Source organism: Ictidomys tridecemlineatus, chromosome 11 (genome assembly GCF_052094955.1).
Source record: "Ictidomys tridecemlineatus isolate mIctTri1 chromosome 11, mIctTri1.hap1, whole genome shotgun sequence".
Taxonomy (NCBI): domain Eukaryota; kingdom Metazoa; phylum Chordata; class Mammalia; order Rodentia; family Sciuridae; genus Ictidomys; species Ictidomys tridecemlineatus.
Window position 1 is genome coordinate 39,614,907 of NC_135487.1, and position 17,634 is coordinate 39,632,540.

The following is a 17,634-nucleotide window of genomic DNA, read 5'->3' on the forward strand; positions in this document are numbered from 1 at the left end:
CCACACAAAGAGGCAGATAAGAACCTCATGGCATGGTAAGGCCTTATAAATAGTGTTAAATATCTTGAAATTTATTTTAGGTACAGTACAGAAAATTTTCCCTATAGGTTTATACTTGGTTCTGAGCCTATTTAATGTACATCTCTTTAGGATGACTATTCAGGATAGGTTAGAAAGTAATCATTCCCATTTGTTTCGTCTTACATGACTATCCTGGATGTCATCTTTAGAGTGGTTGTTTAGATAGAGAAATGTAGAGGGTTGAAAAGAAGTCTGAAAGTTAATCTTTTGGTTGTGTTCAAAGGTGTCTGGAGAAGCCAATGAAACTCAGATTGCAGAAGCACTGAAGCGGTACAGCGAAAGGGCATTTTTTGTCCGAGAAGCTCTATTTCACCTTTTTAGCCTGACTCATGTGATGGAAAAAACAAAACCAGAAATTTTAAAGGTAAGAGTTTTGAAAAATTTGAAACTATCTCCCTGGTAGATGAGGATTTTCTAAGAAAATTTGCATTTAGTCTTTAATTTTTATTTATAATGGAATTAAAGATCTGTGATTTCAATTATTAGCTATAAATGAAAGATAGCTGCCTAGTGTAATGGAAGTTTTATAAAGGTCTCATTAAGAAATGTAAATGCTTTCTAGTAATATTCAACTGCCTAAAACTAGAGATCATGCTGACATTTTATCACAAGCTCTAGTAAAAAATGAAAATAATCTGGGCACTGTGGTCCATGCCTGTAATCCCAGTGATTTGGGAGGCTGAGGCAGGAGGATCGCAGATTCAAAGGCAGCCTCATCAACTTAGCAATACCCTGTCTCAAAATAAAAAATAAAAAGGGCTCTGTGGATGTGGCTTAGTGGTTGTGTTCCTGAGTTTAATTCCTGGTATCCCCCGCCCCCCCACCCCCCAAAAAATGAAAGTATATGACTGGAATCAGTACACTGCATTGTATATCAGCCTTGTATTGCTTCCCACTTAAAGAATTTTTTTAGAAATGCAATATGAGAATTCCTTAATGCATTTTTTATGCCATTTTCCTATGCAACTTAGTAAGACCCTTTCTCAAAATGAAAAATCAAAAGGACTGGGGATGTAGCTCAGTGGTAGAACTCCCAATCTCCGGTACCAAAAAAATCTGAAATGAAAATCACATTTGTGACTAGGCACGGTGGTAGAAGCCTGTAAACCCAGTGACTTGGGAAACTGAGACAGAAGATAGCAAGTTTAAGGGCAGCCTGGGGAACTTAGCAAGACTCTATCTCAAAATAAAAAATGAAAAGGCTGTGAATATATTCAGTGCTAAAACACCCCTGGATTCAATTCTCCAATACTATAAAAAAATTTTTATTTGTGAATCTCACAAAGAAATTTAAATTTGATAGGGATAGATGGGTACATGAATCTGCATTTTAATAAACCCTCAAGATGTTTTCTTTTTTCTTCAGTACTGGGGAGTTGACCCAGGGCAATCAATTTCTAAGCTACATCCCCAGCCTTTTTTTATTTGGAGATAGGTTCTCATTAAGTTGCCCATACTGGCCTCAATCTTGGGATTCTCCAGCTTCAAACCTCCAAGTACCTGGGAATACAGGTGTATGCCACCACACCTGAGAAGCCCAGAAGATATTTCTTTCTTTCCTTTTTTTTGTAGTTGGACAGCATGAATTTATTTTGTTTGCTTATTTTTATATGTGGTGTTAAGGATTGAACCCAGTGCCTCACATTTGCCAGGCAAGTGCTCTGCCACTAAACCCCAGCCCCAGTACCCACCCATTAAGATATTTCTAATGCACATTGAATTCTGAAGAATAGTGAGTATAGGACTATATTATATTTAATAACTTCTTTTAATGAGCACAACAATCTGAAGAAATAGATTTTATCATTTTGCAGATTATGAAACTGAAGGTCTAGAAGTTTAAGTAATAATAAGTCAGTGGCAGAGCCAGAACTGATTTGAATTCCTAACTATCTTAAATTTTGAAAATGTGGTGCTTGGATAGGAACCGGTAACATTTCATTCCTTAGTATATTATCCTCAAAATTTGTCAGTCCCTCCATAGATACTAGAGGATATTGGTATATGCATTGTATATGCATTGTCTTTTTTTGGACATACCCATTAATTAAAAAAAAAATTCATTTATTCATGAAACGAGTAGAAATTTTAAAATATAGGTGTTTTGTATAATGAATTTTGCTCCAAAAGATAACAAAGAAAAAAGGTGATAATTGACTAAATAGAGTTTTGTTTGCTTTGTTTTCTTAAGAAGTGAAAAATAGTAGCTTGTTTGTATGGTCATATGAATGACCTAGCACAGAAAGAAAAAACTGATATAGTTGTCAGAGATCAGCTGAAGTGATATCTTTGAGCAGAAAAGAAGGGAATGATTTAGCTTATAAATAGAGACATAAACTTTAAAGAGAAGCCTAAAAAGATCATTTATGGTAACAGTAAGAAGGTTGCATATGTATGTCTGTGTGCAGGTAAGAGGGTAACATTTAGTAGTGAAAATCTGAAGTTCTTGCCTGATTGCTTCAGTTTTCTTAGTATAGTTGAAAACAATGTCTTCCACTGATAATGAAGAATGGGGAGGACTTGGGGAGGTTAAGGAGAAAGGGAAAGGTGAGGAATAGTTGTCTAGGCCAGGAGGAAATGAATGGATTTTATTGTATTACAACTTCAGCAGTGTTCTTCTCAAAGAGGGGAAAGTTGGGAATTGAAGGTACAATTTGTCACCATTCAAGTCAGTGAAAATTCATTCACTGCTTTCCATATAGTAGGTTTTAGGATTACAAATAGATCTTATTACATGTGTAGAAAAGATCTGCTATACAGGAAAAATCTCTAGATACAAAGAACTGGATATCTACCTTGACTAAGTGAGCAGGAACTGTTTGTGAGTAATTTCTAATATCCTAGGCTCTTTGCACACGAGGATAAAAAACATAGTTAAGACATCTTTGAAATTAGTATAGATCAATGAATTAAATTTGGTGTGAAAAGGGCTTGCATTTATAAGGTAAATTAAGAGAACTAATTATTTTTCAGCTTGTAGTTACTGGAATGAGAAATCACCCTATGAATTTGCCAGTGCAACTGGCTGCAAGCGCCTGTGTATTTAATTTAACCAAGCAGGATCTTGCTGCAGGAATGCCTGTTCGACTCCTGGCTGATGTAACCCATTTGCTGCTCAAAGCCATGGAACATTTTCCCAATCACCAGCAGGTAAGCTCATGTGAATTCCCATACAAATAAGCCTTTTAGCTTCTCCTTTTACTCATCTCCTACCTCCATATAGTTCAATTTAACAAACCAAGGCTAGGAGCTCAAATACTTTTTGAAACAGTACAGTAATAAATTTGTGGTATGAATGGGTATAGGACAATAGAGAAGTGAACAAGTGAGGCATAAATTCCATCCTTAGAATCTATATATTGGGGGAAATAGTGCAGACCATACAAAACTCACCTTCATCTAAATCTTGAGTTTTAATAATTTCAGTAAATAGTCATGGAGGATTTATTTTGGACTAGGCACTGTCAAATACTGAGATATAGAAATGAGTAGGAGAGCTCGGCATGGTGGTGCATGCTGTAATCCCAGCAGGTATGGGAGGCTGAGGCAGGAGGATTGCAAGTTCAAAGCAAGTCTCAGCAATTTAGCGAGGCATAAGCAACTCAAGAAGACCCTGTCTCAAAAAAGTATAAAAAAGGGCTGAGGATATAGCTGAGTGGTTAAGCACCTCTGGGTTCAACCCCCAGTACAAACAGAAACGAGTAGGACATATGTTTTCTTTTTCTAGTTGTATAATAGACCAAATGACATGTCCTATTCTCAGGATAAATACTAAAAATGGTACTTGAATTATTTAGCTCTTTTGAAATTGAGCAGTAAGTGGCATATTAGTAAAACAGCAAAAACAAAACTCAGAGGCCCCAAAACAAGTAAAAATAACAGCCTTAAACTGGTCACTGAACTATTAAAGCCAGATTCACTTATTGAGAGCAGTTGCCAAACAAGAGGAAATTTAGGCTTTGGTTTTCATAGCCTCTAGAAAGCAAATGACAAAAGAAAGACCCCACACATAAATCTCTTACCACCCCACCAAAAGGATTTGCCCTTAGTAGAAGAAAGCTAAGAATAAACCTGTTTGTTTTAAACAAGATAATAAACTCAAAACAAAGTAGAAGGAAGGAAATTATAAAAAGAGAATAAAAATTGGGGCTGGGGATGTGGCTCAAGTGGTAGCGCGCTCGCCTGGCATGCGCACGGCCCGGGTTTGATCCTTAGCACCACATACAAACAAAGATGTTGTGTCCGCCAAAAACTAAAAAATAAATATTAAAAAATTCTCTCTCTCTCTCTCTCTCTCTCTCTCTCTCTCTCTCTCTCTCTCTCTCTCAAAAAAAAAAAAAAGAATAAAAATTAATGAAAAAACCCACATGTACCATTGGATTAGAGAGGGTTAACAAAGCCAAGAATTATATATTTGTACTTGTTAATAATAATAATAAATCATTGGCAAAATTGATCAAGAAAAAAATGAGAAGATTTAAATTAAAAAATTAGGATTCAGGTATGATGGTGCATACAGTAATCCTGGGTATATTGGAAGGCTGAGGCAGGACGATCAGAAGTTTGAGGTCCACATAGACAATTTAGCAAGACCTTGTCTCAAAATAAAATGAAAAGGATTGGGGATGTAGTTCAGAGGTAAACATTCCTGGATTAAATCCCCAATACAAAAAAAAAACACCAAAACCAAAAAACCTCCCAGGTGCACTGGTTCATGCCTGTAGTCTCAGCAATTCATGGGAGGCTGAGGCAGAGGATCATAAATTTAAGGCTTGCCTGGGCAACTTGGTGAGACTCTGTCTCAAAGTACAAAATAAAAAGGACTGGGGATGTGGCTCAGTGGTAAAGTGCCCCTGGGTTCAATCCCCAGTATTTAAATAAATAAATAGATAAGTTTTGTTTTTTAAAGTAAGGGACTGCTAAACACAGTGATTCCTCTCAGGGGAAATGAGAGTGAAACAAGGGGAGGAAACAGATTTTGTAAATGGTCCTATTGGTGATACATTTGTTTTCTTAAACTGAGTGGTAGGTACACAGGTATTTGTTGTATTCTTATTCTTTAAAGAAAAATTTTTTTTAGTTGTTCATGAACCTTTATTTTATTCATTTATTTATATGCGGTGCTGAGAATTGAACCCAATGCCTTACATATTCAAGGCAAGTGCTCTACCACTGCGCCACAACCCCATCCCTGTATTGTTACTCTTTATGCACCTGTTACTCAAAGTGCGTTCTGCCTATTGCCTTTAAGGTTTTTAGTAATACAGAATCTTGAGCTCTAAGCCACTGAATCATTCTGTAAAGATTTGCAGTTGATTTGTATGCATGTAACATTTGAGAAGCACTGCTTTATACCCACATACATTTCGTAAGTATTTTTCTGTATTCAGTATTAAATAATAACATTTAAAATGATTTAATTTAGTGGAGTGTGGTGGTACATGCCTGAAATCTCAGCTACTTGGGAGGTAGAGGCAGGAGAATTGCTGGAACTCAGGAATTCAAGGCCAGGGTGGGCAAGATATCAAAATCTTGTCTCAAACAACAAATAAAACACCTGTAATTAAATGTCACGGAAACTTGAGGAAAATTAATAGTTCTACCAGCTAGATTGGTGTGTGGACAAAGATACATGACAAGACTTCAAAGAGATGGTGACATTGAAATCCCTTTTTTTTTTTTTTTGGTACCAATGATTGAACCCTTGACCCATATCCCTAGCACTTTTTTTTTTTTTTTTTTGAGACAGGGTCTTGCTAAGTTGCTTAGAGTCTTGCTATGTTGCTGAGGCTGACTTTGAACTGATGATACTCCTGCCTCAACCTCCCAAATCTCTTGGATTATCGGCATGTGCCATTGTCCCCGGTGAAATCCTATCTTGAAAACTAGATGGGATTTCACATCTGAGTAAAACAGTGGAAACGTATGTGAATGTGCAGGCCATTCCAGGAAGGCCAAGTTGCTTGTGACCAGAGTGTAGGAAGAACAGTGTAGGGTATAGCCAGATGACTAGATTGGGTAAATGCCCATATAGAAAATTCTTGAATACTTGAAATTTCAAACCATAGCCCCAGAAGCCCAAATTCTAGCTGAGTAGAACTTGAAGAATACAGCAAGTGTCTTACCTCTCGTTTGCCTGTGGTGCTTTTCAGAAGTAGTAAGACATAGATCCACTGAAGCTTTTTCTTCTATTACCAGTTTAAGCCATTAGTTTAGTTAAACTTCATGTCTTTTTATTCAATTCAGAATTTGTGTCCCTGGGCCAAATTCTACAAATTCAAACACAGGAACACATAATGTAGCACAGTGCAGCAAGTACCAAGATAGAAGTAAGTATAGCATGAGCATTCCTAATATGAAAATCCAAAAATCTTTTGAAAACCCAAATTTTTGACACTGATGTGACGCTCAAAAAGTTTTGGATCTTGGAGCATTATGGATTCTGTATTTTCAGATTAGGAATGCTCAATTGTTAAATTTTAAGCAAATATTCCAAAATCTGAAAAACTTTGAAATCTTAACCATTTTTTGGAACCAAGAATTTCAGATTTGAGCTGTTCTACCTATAATGCTGAGGACACAGAATAATCATTTAGGTCAATTTGAAAATTAAGAAGTCTTCCTCAAAGATGTAATATCTGCCTTGAGCTGAATTATGAAAAAAAATTAGGAGTTTTCCAGGTAAAGGAGGAAGAGGTATGGGCTTTCCATGCAGAGTTAATTGGAATAGCATTATTGTCTCTCTTATTTCAGTGGATCCTGTACAAATTATTGTTTATTTGGGGAGAAAAATGAGAAGAAAGGTGACATAGGAGGCAAGGTACCTGCTACTCACTCATGTGCCAGATAATGATTCAGATTTCAGGGGAGGTAACTCAGGCCAAGTCTTTCCTATCACCTTGACTACTTGTAGTGAATATAGAATTTCCTGAGAAACTCTCTTAATTAATTATTCTTATACCTGACTTGTTCAGTGTCATTTATCTGAGATTAGTGCTATTTTGTCTTTTCTGTGAAATTCCTCCTATCTCGATACATCTTCTATGAAACAAGTAACATCTTGATTTTATATCCGTTTTGCTGTTTCTTGACTAGCTTTAAATAGCCCATTAATCTGAGTTTTGTTTTCTGTGATTGAGCTCTTTATATTGTCTTCTTTAGGTAAGAGGTCTCCCAACTGACTACAATGAAAAATTTTTAAAGTATTAAAAAGTCACTTTCCCAAATTAAAAATTAATTAGTGCATACGAAATAACAAATTTTTTAAACCCACACCTTAAAAGTTATTATTTTGCTTCACAGGAATAACCTGAATCACCCTTCTGTTATGATGGTGTACTTTTACTGGTTGGTGAATGATTCATATTTTCATTTACTCTTGTTTAATGGTACTAGTCTAAACTTAAGACAGAGCCAAGTATATCAGTCAGTCTTTGTTTAAAGGCCAAAGTGTAAAACACTAGCCCCATATATTCTAGGTTAGAGTTAGGCTATCATCAAAGCAGGCTGGCTTGCATTTCTTGATGCTATATCACCAGGTAGAATTTTCAGCCATCATTTTTTAAAAAAAATATTTATTTGTATTTGTAGATGGACAGAATGCCTTTATCTTATTTTATTTATTTCTATGTGGTACTGAGGATTGAACCCATTGCCTCATGCATGCTAAGCAAGCGCCCTGCCACTGAGCTACAGCCCCAGCCCTCAGCCATCATTTTTTTTTTTAAAAGAGAGAGCGAGAGAGAGAATTTTTTAGTATTTATTTTTTAGTTTTTGGCAGACACAACATTTTTATTTTATTTTTATGTGGTGCTGAGGATTGAACCCAGTGCCCCGCGCAAGCCAGGCAAGTGCGCTTGCAAACAACATCTTTCTTTGTATGTGGTGCGGAGAATCAAACCCGGGCCGCACGCATGCCAGGCGAGCGCGCTACCGCTTGAGCCACATCCCCAGCCCCATCAGCCATCATTTTTGTCATATTTTCCATTTCAGAAAACAAAAAGACAAGGTTACTTGATGGACTACATGAAAGGAAGAAAATTAACTGATATTATTGTGTTTATATTCTATTTCTCCTATAATGGAAAAAGACCAAAAAAAGTGCTAATAAATTTACATGGGCCCAGTGAAAGTCCATATTTCAACAATAGAGAGGCAAAGGAGCTGGGGATGTGGCTCAGTGGTAGTGCACTTGCCTTACTTGTGCACAGACCTGATCTAGATTTCCAGCACCACAGAAACAAAACAAAACAAATAGATGGGCAGAATGAAGGTTGTAAGAAGTAACTAGTATTCCATCAGTTTTCTTCCTTTTCTAATAGAAGATAACAGAGCTGGCAGGCATGGTGTTCCAGCGGAAGCTGAGGCAGAGGGGTCCCAAGTTTGAGGCCTGCGTCAACAATTCAGCAAGGCCTTGAAGAACTTGGTGAGACATTGCCTCAAAATAAACAAATAAATAAATAAGGCTGGGGAAGTAGCTCAGTGGTAAAGCACCCTTGGTTTAATCCAAGTATCCCCTCCTGCCAAAAAAAAAAGTTAAGAGTTCTTCGCAGTGGCACACATTATTACATAATTACACACATCTGTAATCCAGCTACTTGGAAGGCTGAGACAGGAGTATATCAAATTCAGGGCCATCCTGGGCAGTAAAGTAAGACCCTATATCAAAATTTAAGGACTGGAGTATAGCTTGGTGATAGAGCATTTGCCTAGCATGCATAAGATCCTGGTTTCCATCCCCAGGACTCCCTCCTAAAAAACTAAAAACCAAATAAGCAAATAAAGAGTGATGTTTTATTTAGGATGTTTTTTCTTCCTTTGATTCTTTAGTTACAGAAGAATTGCCTCCTTTCACTTTGCAGTGACCGGATCCTTCAAGATGTTCCATTTAACAGGCAAGTGATAGCCATAAAAATTAAAATTTGGAATTTTAGAATTCTGTCTTGGGTCATTTCTTATTGGTTAGGATATCCTTGAGGTAAGATTAATTGAGTAGATGGAATTGTGGTTGACTCATTTAAAGAATGCTTAATCTTTCTCAGATTTAATGCTTTTGACATTCGCAAGAGCTTATTGGCCCTTATTTTATAATTTTTTTTTTAAATTTTTTTAATGTTTATTTTTTAGTTTTTGGCGGACACAACATCTTTGTTTGTATGTGGTGCTGAGGATCGAACCCGGGCCGCACGCATGCCAGGCGAGCACGCTACCGCTTGAGCCACATCCCCAGCCCCTTATTTTATAATTTTTAAAAAATATTTATTTTTTAGTTTTAGATCGACACAATATGTGGTGCTGAGGATCCAATCCCAGTGCGAGCACTCTAACCACTGAGCCACAATCCCAGCCCCCTTTATTTTATATTTATAAAATAAATTATATTGGTTATAGTTTGCAAAGTATCTACATAATATTGTATGCTATTAGTATTATTATCCCCATTTAAAAGCTGAAGAGCCAGGCTGGGCACAGTGATGCATGCCTGTAATCTTAGTGACTTGGGAAGCTGAGGCAGAAGTATCACAAGTTCCAGGCCAGCCTTAGCAACTTAATAAGACCATGTGTCAAAATAAAAAGAAATGTTTGGGCTGGAGATAAAGCTCAGCTGGTAGAATGCTTGCCTGGCATGCATAAAACCCTGGGTTCAATCCCCAGCACACCCCCCCAAATAATTAAAAAATATTAAAAAGGACTGGAGATATAGCTCAGTGGTAGAATGCTACCCAGTACTGGGAATTGAGCCCAGTACTGAAAAAAAAAAGAAAGATGAAGAAACTAAGTCTTAGGTTCAGTGCCTTGCCTGTGGTTTTGTGACTAATGATGACTGCAATGCTGGAAAGACTCAGGCCTTCTAGTTCTTTTCTCTGTAAAAAAACCTCTTTATTATTATCATTATTCAGTATTAAATTATGGAAGAAACATTTTAAGCAGAGGCTAATGGAAGCAATGTAATCGGATTCCATTACATGTAAAAGGGTATCTTGTTGTCTTAAGTTGTACTTTGGGAGTTTTAACAGTGATTTTTTTTCCCTTCATTTTACTATTTAAACATTCTTTTAATGATGGCATTTTGAAAAGGAAATTTATGACTTAATGAAACACGTTTTTTGAGCGGGAATTTTATTGAGATTTATTTATTTATTTATATTTTTTTTAAATCTTTATTTTTGTATTTGTAGTTGAACCCAATAACTATTTATTTATATGTGGTGCTGAGAATCGAGCCCAGGACCTCGAACGTGCGAGGCGAGTGCTCTACCACTGAGCCATAACCCCAACCCGAGATTTATTTATTTTTGATACTGGGAATTGAACTCCTGGGTGCTTACCCGCTGAGCTACATTCCCAGCCCATTTTTAAAATTTTATTTAGAGACAGGATATAAGTTACTGAGAGCCTTATTAAGTTGCTGAGCCTGGCTTTGAACTTGTGATCCTCCTGCTTTGGCCTCCCAAGCCATTGATCTCCCAAGCCATCACAACCAGCCATGATTTACTTTTATTTGGATATAGAGTACACTGTTATCTGGTATGGCTAAGGGATATGAGGTATTGCATCTATTATTGGAAGTAAATATTTGTATAAAAATATAACTATGTATATTACAATCGGGTAGATTGCTAATTTTATTTTATGAACACTGAACCTCTATGCCTATGGTTGAAATGAAATCAAAGGTGGGAAAGACTTTCTCACTCTCCTAAAGAAGATTAAAATTTAGCCCAAGTACTGGCAAGTTTTTTTAAAGAACCAAATTATAAATATTTTAGGCTGTGGGCTATAGGGTCTCTATTGAAAAAACTTGACTCATTGTAAAGAGCAGCCATAGACAATATGTAAACAAATGAGTGGGATCAGTTCCAACAAACTTTATAAAACAGGCAGCCTGGCCCACAGGTTATAGTTTGCCTCCCTCTGTTCTAGCCAATGCATCGTGCTAGAATTGAGCTTCTTTGTGGCCAGAGGCTGTGACTGATTCATCTTTTTGTCTCGTGTGTGTGTGTGTGTGTGTGTGTGTGTGTGTGTGTGTGTGTGGTTTTTTTTTTTTTTTTTTTTTGGTTTGTTACCAGTGATTGAACCCAGGGGCAGGGGCACTCCACTGAGCCACATCCCCAACCCTACTTTGTATATTATTTAGAAATAGGCTTTTACTGAGTTGCTTAGTGACTTGAAGTTACTGAGGCTGGCTTGGAACTTGAGATCCTCCTGCCTCAGCCTCCTGTACTGCTGGAATTACAGGCGTGTACCATCGAACCTGGCTCTGGTGTGTGTTTTTGTTTTTGTTTTTTAATATTTTTTTAGATGATGATGGGCCTTTTATTTTATTCATTTATTTATATGCGGTGCTGAGAATTGAACCCAGTACATCACACATGGTAGGCAAGTGCTGTACCACTGAGCCACAACCCCAGTTCTGTCTCTAGTGTTTATGTGAATATTTAATGGATGGGTGGATGAGTAACTAAATGAGTATAACAAGAGACAGAAGTTTTCATAGAAGAGATCTTGGAAAAATTCACTAGAACCCCAAGCAAGGAAAGAAAGGTGATATGTGATTGGTGATCATTGAAACTAAGCTCATGCATACCTACAATACAAGCTACTCAGGAGGCTGAGGCAGGCCTGGGAAACTTAGTGGGATTCTTGCCTCAAAATAAAATAAAAGAGCTGGGGAGGTAGCTCAGGTTGAGCACTTGCCTAGCATGTGCAAAGCCCTGGGTTTAATTCCTAGCGCTGGAAAAAAAAAAATCTTCATGTTAGTGATGGCACTTGATATAATAATAATGAACGCGTCACGCACCATTCCCAAATGTTTTTCATATGCTTAGTCAGTCCTTACAACAATCAGTAATATTGTTATTCTTATGTTCATTTTATAGATGAGGAGACAGGCACAGAAAGGCTTAAAAACAAGTTCAAGGTAATGAAGATAATAAGTAGAGTAGTATAGATTTAAATCTAGACTGGTGGGCTGGGCATGTGGCTCAGTGGTAACAGTGTGGCCTAGTGTGCAGGGGCCCTGGATTTGATCTCCAGTACTGCAAAAAATAAAATAAAAAAACAAACAAAAACTATAAATCCAGGCTGACTTCAGAGTCTCTACTTTTTATATCCATAATATATAAATAGTTTTAAAGATAAAGTATGATAGAGTTGTTTTATGTTGGAGAAATTGCATGAATAAAAGCACAAAAAGAGTAAATAATAATAATAATAGTAAAAATTAACCTTTATCAAGAACTTATTATGTCACAAGTTTTGTACTAAGTTTGTGAGCTTGTATGTGATATTAGTATTATTTGCATATTTGCAGTGCTGAGAATCAAACCCTGGGCCTTGCTTATACTAAGCAAATGCTCTGTCACTGAACTATATCCCAGTCCATGTGATGTTTAATCCTCACAGCTACCTTATGGAATGTTTTTGTTGTTATTTTACAGATAAAAATATTGAAGTTCAGAGGAATTAAGGAATTTACCAGGGTCCCAAAATTACTAAGTGATAAAACTGGTATTCGAATCCGGGCTGACTCCAAAGTATATGATGTTCTTAATGATTTGACTGCATTGCTTTACATGATAAAATAATTCATTTTATTATTATCATTGAGTAACTGGAATTCAAAACCTGGCTTCAAAATCTATACACTTAGCTGGGCATGGTAGTGCACAGCTGTAATCCTAGCAACTCTGAAGGCTGAGGCAGCAGAATCACAGTTCAAGGTCATTATGGCCAATTTAGTGAGACTCGACTCTCAAAATAAAAAGGGTTGAGGATGTCCCTCAGTGGTAGAGTACTTGCCTAGCATTCCTGAAACCCTGAGTTTAATCTTTAGTAGCAAAAAAAAAAAAAGAAGAAGAAGAAGAAGAAGAAGCAGCAGCAAAGATTTGAAAGTGTAGATCCATCCTAGAATTCTAGAATGCTATACAGTAGCAACATCATGCCTTAAGTTCTGTGACAAGTTTACTGCTAACATGCAGTCACAAACTGAAGGGAAAGCAATGGAAACAGAACCACCTTATAAATCTAAAACTGCTGGGTTGGAGTCTACTTTGTAATCCTAGGGGCTCAGGAGGCCAAAGCAGGAGGATTGCAAGTTCAAAGCCAGCCTTAGAAATTTAATGAGGTCCTAAGCAACTTAGTGAGACTGTGTCTCTAAACAAAATATAAAAAGGGCTGGGGGTGTGGCCCTAGGTTCAATACCTAGTACCAAAAAAAGAATGCTGGGTTGGGCTGGGCTTGGCACAGTGGCACACACTTGTAATCCCAGTGACTTTGGAAGCTGACATAGGATGATTACAAATTCAAGGCTAGCCTCAACCGCTTAGTGAGACCTTGTCTCAAAGTAAAATATAGAAAGGGCTGGGGATATACCTCAGTGGTAAAGTGTCCCTGGGTTGGGGAAGTAATAATACAGCTCAGTGATAAGGGCATTTGCCTAACATGCATGAAGCCCTAGATTGGATTCTCAGTTCCACACAGCTATACAAATAAAATAAAATATACCTGCTCAGAGATGGCCTTGGGAATAAAAGGAGGTAACATTAAATGAGGGAAGTTGCAGAACATCAATCTCAATATAATCATTCAGCCAACATGTATGAAACACTACTTATTTGTTAATCACTGTATTGGGTATCTGGCATAAAGGTATAAATAGGATATGGTTCCTTTCCTCAAGAACCTCACAAGCCATTGGGAGGACTCAGGTGAGTCTCTGGATGATTATGGATCGCTGAGTGAGTTATAAACAAAACACTAAGGGTTTGAGAAGTCAACAATGACTTACTGGGCTGGGAATATAGCTTAGTTGGTAAAGGGCTTGCCTTGCATGCACAAAACCCTGGGTTCAATCCCTATTTCAAAATATATCCAGAATTCTACAATTTTTCTCTACTGACATTTCTACCCAGACTAGACTAAAAGTGATTTTCTTTTTCAATTATTGTACTAGCTTTTGAACTGCTCTCCTGCTTCTGTCTCTTGCCTTCTGATGCTCATTCTACACATAGCTAATAGAGTAATCCTATTAAAAAACATCAGTGAATTGGGCCTGGTACAATGGCACATGCCTATAATCCCAGTGACTTGGGAGCCTGAGATAGGAGGTTTTCAAGTTTGAGGCCAACTCAGCAATTTAGTGAAATCTTATCTCAGAATCAAAAATAAAAATGACAGAGGATATAGCTCTTTGGGAAAGCATCCCTAGATTCAATCCACAGTACCAAAAAACAAAATAAACCATCAGTCAGTGCCTGTCATATCTGTACTCAGAAAGCTTCCATGTCTTTTTATCTCATTCAGAGAAAAAGCTAATTCTTTTTTTTTTCCCCCACACTGTGGATTAAGCACACATGCGAGGTGAGTGCTCCACCACTGAGCTACACCTCTAGACCTATTAACTTTTTATTTTGAGACCAGGTCTTATGCTATGTTGCCTAAGCTTGCTTCAAACTTGTGATCCTCCTGCCTCTGCCTCCTGAGTAGCTGGGATTAAGGTATGCACTACTGTCTAGCAAGCTAATTTCTTTCTTTTTTTTTTTTTTTTTAATTTTCTTTAGTTGTAGGTAGACAATAAATAAAACCTTTTTTCATTTATTTTTATGTGGTGCTGAAGATTGAACCCAGTGCCTCGTATGTGCTGGGTTTTAGCTCTACCACTGAGCTAAAACCCAGGTCAAGCTAATTCTTTACTAAAACTCTTTATCTGGCTCCCCTGTTACTCATCTCTGACTTCATCTCAGAGTCTTGCCCTGCTTTTCTCTGTTCTGGCCTCACTGGCTTCCATGCTATTTCTCAAAACCTCCAGGTACATCACAGTTCATGTCCATGTATTTCCTCTCTATCCTGAATGCTTTTCCTTTTACATTAATGTAGCTTGCTCTTATACTTCTTCAAAAAGTTAAAAAGGCTGTACTTACTAAGTGTCCGTAAATAAAATTTCACCATTTCATATCTTCTCTTTCCCTGCTTATTATTTTTTGTAGTATATGCCATACCATATATTTTATTTATTTACCTGATTTAATGTCTTTTTTCTTCTTCCCTAGATATAAAATCTATGAGAAGGATTTTTTTTTTTTTTTTTTTTTTTTGGCTTTGGTCACTGCTCTATCTCTACCACTAAGAACACTCTGGAACAAAGCAGATTTTCAGTAAATGTTTGTGAATTAATGAAAGTTCCTATTTTTGCTATGTGCTATGAGGAGCCCAGAAAATGCTTAAATTAACACTGTGGTATAGGTAGGCATGGTAGCACACGCCTGTAATTACAGTGGCTCAGGAGGCTGAGCCAGGAGGATCTTGAGTTCAAAGCTAGCTCCAGCAATGGCAAGGCACTAAGCAACTCAGTGACACCTTGTCTCTAAATAAAATTCACAACAGGGCTGGGTATGTGGCTTAGTGGTTGAGTGCACCTGAGTTCAATCCCTGGTACCAAAAATAAAATAAAATAAAAATAACAAAGTCCCTGTAGTATAGAAATATAAAATAGGTGATAATTCTAGAAGATGAAATGCACTTTTGACCATATTTTCCAAATTGTTAATTCTTTATAAAATATCAGAATTAATAAGGCATCATCTAGAAAACATTAAGTGTAATTGTTTATTCCCTATCAGTTAAGAGGAATTTTCACTTTCTGATTGCACCTACTTCAGTTATAGCATCAATTCCCAGCTAGAGCTCTGAAACTAATTATGGGCCTCCAGAATTAACTCATGAAACCCTATATGTGTTTTCAGGTTTGAAGCAGCCAAGCTTGTCATGCAGTGGCTCTGCAACCACGAGGATCAAAATATGCAAAGGATGGCAGTTGCTATCATTTCCATCCTAGCTGCCAAGGTACCTCAACTCCTGGCGAATAATTTTCTATAGGAAGTTGTTTCCCATTAAAGTTACCATCTGCCCCCATCCTCTTGAGTCCTAGAAATATCATTAAGCCTCTTGGCCAGCCTACTTATTCAAGCTGCATTAAATATTCGAGAATTCCAAGTTGGTCAGATATTTTGGCTTTAGAGTCTATTAAAATAAATGGTAGTAAACTCACACTATTAGTTTTTGGACATTTACTTTGTCTTGTGCTTGTTTCTAGCTTTCTACAGAACAAACTGCACAGCTTGGTGCTGAGCTCTTCATTGTCAGGGTAAGCTCATTATCTCCTCTCTGCAGTCTACTAGATGTTATTTATTTTTCTTATTTTCAGGCAGTGTTTTGTATCTTCTGACTGTATACACATATATACCTGTACACATGTGTGTGTGTTTTTCTGGTATTAGGGTTTGAACCCAGTGATGTTCTACTGCTGACAGAGTCTCACTAAGTTGTCTACGCTGGTCTGGAACTTGTGATCCTCCTTGTCTCAGCCTCTTTTTTTTTTTTTTTTTTAAATTTTAATATTTAGTTTTTAGTTCTCGGCGAACACAACATCTTTGTTGGTATGTGGTGCTGAGGATCGAACCCGGGTCGCACACATGCCAGGCGAGCGCGCTACCGCTTGAGCCACATCCCCAGCCCCTTGTCTCAGCCTCTTGAGTAGTTAGGATTCTAAGTGAGCACCACCATGCCTAGCTTGGTACTGGGGACTGACTTCAGAGCTTTTACATGCTAGGCAAGTGCTGGTCTACTGAATTACACCCTCAGCCTCTATTTTTTTAAAACAATTTATTATTTCTTCTTCTTCTTCTTTTTTTTTGGGGGGGGGCCGGGTACCAGGGATTGAATTCAGGGGCACTCAACCACTGAGCCACATCCCCAGCCCTACTTTGTATTTTATTTAGAGACAGAGTCTCACTGAGTTGCTCTGTGCTTCTCTTTTGCTGAGGCTCTGTTTGAACTCTGATCCTCCTGTGTCAGCCTCCCTAGATGCTGGGATATAGGCGTGCATCCCTGCACCTGGATTTTTTATTACTTCTTTTTTTTTTAATGTTTTTTAGTTGTGGATGGACCTGATGTCTTTATTTTTTATTTGTTTATTTTATGGTTTGCTGAGGATTGAACCCAGGGACTCACGCATGCGAGGCAAGCACTACACCACTGAGCCACAACCCCAGCCCCTTTATTACTTCTTAATGGATGTATTCATTTATTTTCAAGAAGCAACTTCATGCCTTAACAGATGGAGAAAGCCCTAAGTAAGATGACCTAGATTCTAATTTGTAATCTTACTTGTGAATTTTAGGCAAATTACTTGAACCTTTGGGGCCTACATAAGCATTAAGATCCTGGGGCCCTACATAGTAATAAGATCCTATCTATCTGGGTTATGTGGCACATATCTGTAATTCCAGTGATTTGGGAAGCTGAGGCAAGAGGATCACAAGTTCAAAGCTAGCCCCTGCAACTTAGATAAAACATGGGCTGGGAATATGGCTCAGTGAGTAAGCACCCTGGGTTTAATCCCTGGTACAAAAACAACAACAACAACAAAGTCCTATCTAGCCCAGTGTGTTAGTGCATGCTTGTAATCCCAGTGACTCAGGAGGCTAAGGCAGAAGGATTGCAAGCTTGAAGCCAGCCTCAGCATTTAGTGAATCCCTATCTCAAATAAAAAAT

The 17,634-nt window shown here is 37.6% G+C and overlaps 1 protein-coding gene across 4 annotated transcripts in view; it reads left to right on the forward strand.

Annotated features, from left to right (window-relative positions):
* Zyg11b (zyg-11 family member B, cell cycle regulator) overlaps positions 1-17,634 on the forward strand; it is a 73,263-nt gene that overhangs the window by 33,484 nt on the left and 22,145 nt on the right. For 3 of the 4 annotated variants that reach the window (XM_078026259.1, XM_078026260.1, XM_013358952.4), the window contains 5 exons: positions 305-445; positions 3,055-3,231; positions 8,911-8,975; positions 15,825-15,924; positions 16,175-16,225. In XM_078026259.1, the coding sequence (XP_077882385.1) occupies positions 305-445; positions 3,055-3,231; positions 8,911-8,975; positions 15,825-15,924; positions 16,175-16,225 (534 nt within the window). The remainder of the gene's footprint in view (positions 1-304; positions 446-3,054; positions 3,232-8,910; positions 8,976-15,824; positions 15,925-16,174; positions 16,226-17,634) is intronic. The other variant, XM_040288681.2, reaches the window with a different exon arrangement.